The 4,114-nt window shown below is 43.6% G+C and overlaps 1 protein-coding gene across 1 annotated transcript; it reads left to right on the forward strand.

Annotated features, from left to right (window-relative positions):
- The first annotated feature begins 1,887 nt into the window (after window positions 1-1,887).
- Window positions 1,888-2,939, forward strand: LOC129720507 (uncharacterized). Its single transcript, XM_055671989.1, has 2 exons — window positions 1,888-2,684; window positions 2,809-2,939. The coding sequence occupies exons 1-2, from the start codon at window positions 1,888-1,890 to the stop codon at window positions 2,840-2,842; spliced, it is 831 nt and encodes a 276-aa protein (XP_055527964.1). The 3' UTR covers window positions 2,843-2,939.
- The last annotated feature ends 1,175 nt before the right edge of the window (window positions 2,940-4,114 follow it).

Raw genomic sequence — 4,114 nt, forward strand, 5'->3', positions numbered from 1 at the left:
GATCATCGGTTTGTAAATTTCTTCCTTACCTATTTAAGCATTCATGTCCCCGAAGACGATTTTGATGTCTAGATTCGAGCCGCTGTCGTAGAGTTTCTCCAGCTGCACGTAAAACATTTCTTTCTCGACTTTAGAACTTCCCTTGTAAATCCTTCGTACCTCCTCTCCATTCAGGCAATGTTTCTGGAGCGCAACGATGTCGAGGTGGATTCCAGCTGATCAAGTAGGATCCGCTTGCAACCCGGGACGCTCAGCAACATACAGTTCCATGTCGTCGTTGTCCTTATTTCGTCGTTTAGATCTTTGCCGTTTTTGCCGATTGATCTATAACGCACCAGATGTTCAGTTTGAGACAAACTTCCTAAACACAACTTGTAGACATATCATCTGTTTATAGACTTCAAGCGGAGTACGATAAAGTGAAACACAATGAGCTGTGGCAGATTATGCTTGAGCATGGCGGGCGACGATTGTGACGTTGGATGGTTTAAAGCAAGGGGAGGCGGTTCTCAAACTTGCTTTTCAATATAGTACGGAGGGCAGATGTGCAGAGGAGCTGCACCATTGTCACATGCTTGCGGACGACATCGATAACATCGGTGTTAATCATAGAGATATGGAGGAGGCTTTTACTACTGTAGAGTTATAATATTACAAGATGTTCCGAACCACAGACTACACCCCTGCTAGCTGTATAGGTATTGGAGTATAAAGCCAAACGACTGTTAGAAACCCGTTGTGTGCTCATTCTTGGAAGTAGACTAAAGGCGTAAAGACGGGTTGTCTACGGAGCGGACTTGGACACTACATTTGGCGCAGTCGGAAGGATCAAAAGTTGTGAGAAGTGCGTGAGCTGTAGCCAGTTTTATCAGTTAACAACACTAGTCCAACTAAAAGTTGAAGAGTGCAAACCTGAAAGTGCGAGACCGATAATTCTAAGCGCGAGGAAGCAAAAATAGAGGTTTTTGCGAGACCGGCTTGTACCGCAGCGCACTGTGACGATCATTTTTCTCTTTGTTAGACCAGTAAAATGCTGCAGAACATAGATGAGGTTGTAGTTGTGGGATAGTAAATGAGGCGGCGATTCCGGTTTTTTTTTACCGAAGCGCATAGAGTGTTTTATCTGCTAGACCAGCAAGACGCTGCAGAGCATGAGCAAAATCTCTCCTGGAAAGATTCCAGTTCCAACTCACACTTGAAAAGCTATGAGAAAAAAGAGAGTAAAAAACTTGCAATTATAAAACGTCCGCTGGTAGATAGAGAGATTAGTGTTGGTGAGATTTGACATGTTCTAAGCCGAAGTATGAACAATAACGGAAAGGTGAGGTGGAGAGGTTAATACAGAAAGAGGAGCAAGAGAAATCAAACGAATTCTATTTGTGGTGGAGTATGCGTGCCATCGGAAAAAAACTGCAACAGAGAGTTTTATTTGTTCTCTCTCTGTGCCTCTGCAGGCTGCGGCTGGTAGTGCAATTTGTATATACAGTTACTCTTATTAGTTGAACGGTTCGTGAGAATAGAAGTAAATTGTACAAGCTGAATTTGTGATTCAATCGACTTTACGCCATTACACAAGTGTGAAATAAAATCGAAATGCAGGTAGATTAGTTGAAATATTAAGCTACTGTTTGTGAAGAATTAAGAACATCTAAATAAATCTGCAATCTGGAAGTTGCATTATGTTCGGTGGACTGACTTTATTTTCCATACATAAATTTATCGATGCAGATGAGCTTTAGAGACGAATCGAAATGGCCACTGGAGCCATTCAACGATGGTGTCGATTCGCAAGATTTGAGGAGAGAGTGGGAAGAGTGGCACCGGTCATTCGAGCTGCTTTTAGAATTACGGGAGGTGGAAGGACAACGCGATAAGTTCGTGTTGCTCATGACTATTGGTGGTCGTGGATTGCAACGTTTTCATTACAATCTTGGTCCTTCCCCGGAGGAAATTCATCCGCTACCAGTGAAGGTGCCTTATTGTCCTCAAGAAGTACCGGAATATGACAACGCAATAAAAAGATTGACAAAATTCTTTGTGGGAAAACGCAATGACCGTATTGAACTAGAGGTATTTCGTTCCCTGAAACAAAAGAATGAAGAAACATTCAACAACTATTTGTTACGGCTTCGTGCACAGGCGGCGCGATGCGAGTTCAAGGACAGGGAAGAGAAAGAAATTCATCAGCAAGTCACTATGGGGGCGCGTGACGAGCGTGTGCGAGACAAAGGACTGGAGGATGTGATGAACCTGGACGAAATTATTAGTTACGCGGTCAATCGCGAGATTCTCATCAGACAGAAGGAAAAATCAAAGCCTTTTAGAGATGAATTACCTTCCGGTTCTGTGGCAACTGTAAAACAGGAATGGGCATCGCGTTCTCGGATGAAGAGTGGTACGAAATATTCTGAATTTAACAGAGAAAACCAGCGAGAACGTTACCAAGCGGAGTGTGGTCGATGCGGCTCATACAGACACTCTTCGTACTCATCTATTTGCCTGGCTCAAAAAGCCCGGTGTAATCAGTGTCGCCGAATTGGGCACTTCGTCCGGAAGTGTCGTGAAGCAGACCGAAAAAGGGCATCACTTGGAAGCGAACGACTGATGAAGCAAACTCGTTGCGGGATGATAGTGGCTGGATTGAAGAGCTTCCCCGTCGTTCTAAATCGGAGGATATATCCAAGGTATAATAGAGATAAGTTTTAGAAAAATTTCGATTATTTTCACCATTAAACGTTGTTTTGTATGAAATTTAAATTTGACAGTAAAGTAAAGCTGATTTCTTCTTATTTTCGGTTGATCATTTAGAGATACCAAGTTCCCTGTAATGATGGCATCGTAACGTGTTTGGTTGGCAGTTGCCTGGTGGATTTTTTGGTTGACTCCGGCTCATCAATCCGGCTCATCTCGGTTAATCCATCGAAACCAAATAGTTACGCAGAGTTCTTCGTTATTGAAGGTGCAAATAGATGCTTGTTGAGTAAGCGAACGGCGGAGGACCTCAAAGTATTAAAGGTGGGACTAGATGTACAAAGTGTCGACACTGAAAGAACTTCTTTTCCCAAATTTCCGGATGTGCTGGTCAAATTATCCATCGACAAGAACATCTCTCCGAGAAAGATTTCTTACCTCCGTGTACCTGAACCTATGGCCAAGAAGGTTAACGAAAAGATCGATGAAATGTTGCGGTTAGATATCATTGAACCGGTCGACGGAGTTCCCGAATGGATTTCGCCGATGGTTTGTGTACCAAAGGGAAAAGATGATGTGCGATTGTGCATCAACATGAAGTTTCCAAACAAAGCCATCCAACGCGAGCATTTTCCTTTACCGGTGATTGAAACGTTGCTCAATAAGTTGAAGGGATCCAAATATTTTTCTCGCTTGGATATTACTTCGGCCTACCATCATGTGGAGCTTCATCCAGATTCCCGCAGCGTACCCACTTTCATGACGAGTCAAGGATTGATGCGCTTCAAAAGACTTATGTTTGGCATCAACTGCGCGCCTGAAATTTTTCAGCGAATTATGACTCAAATGCTCGCAGGGATTTAGGGAATCATTATTTACATCGATGATGTGATCATATCCGGGCGAACGCTTGAAGAACATGATGCTCGGTTGGAAGAAGTGTTATCGGTTTTGAAACGAAATAATGCTCTGTTGAATAAAAACACGTGTGTCTACCGCGTGAAGGATATCTAGGTTTTCGGTTTTAAAGTGAGTGAAGCTGGAATCAGTCCGTCGGCGGAGAAAACATCGGCAATCAAGAATTTCCGTGTTCCGCAATCCAAAGAGGAAGTCAGGAGTTTCCTTGGACTCGTCAATTTCGTTGGACACTTCATTCCTCATTTGTCGACTAGGACAGAACCATTGCGCCAGTTTGTTCGAGGAGCCGTTAACTCGTTCGGGCAAGATCAGTTGACAGCCTTCAACGACTTGAGAGCTGTCTAAAAATGTGAGAACGCTAGAATTTTACGATCCAGATGACATCACGGAGCTGTATGTTGATGCCTCCCCTGTAGGACTGGGTGCAGTCCTTGTACAAAGGGATTCCGGAAGTACACCTAGAGTGATCAGCTTTGCGTCGAAAGGTTTGTCTGATGCCGAGCGT

Source organism: Wyeomyia smithii, chromosome 2, assembly GCF_029784165.1.
Source record: "Wyeomyia smithii strain HCP4-BCI-WySm-NY-G18 chromosome 2, ASM2978416v1, whole genome shotgun sequence".
In the NCBI taxonomy this organism is placed as follows: Eukaryota; Metazoa; Arthropoda; class Insecta; order Diptera; family Culicidae; genus Wyeomyia; species Wyeomyia smithii.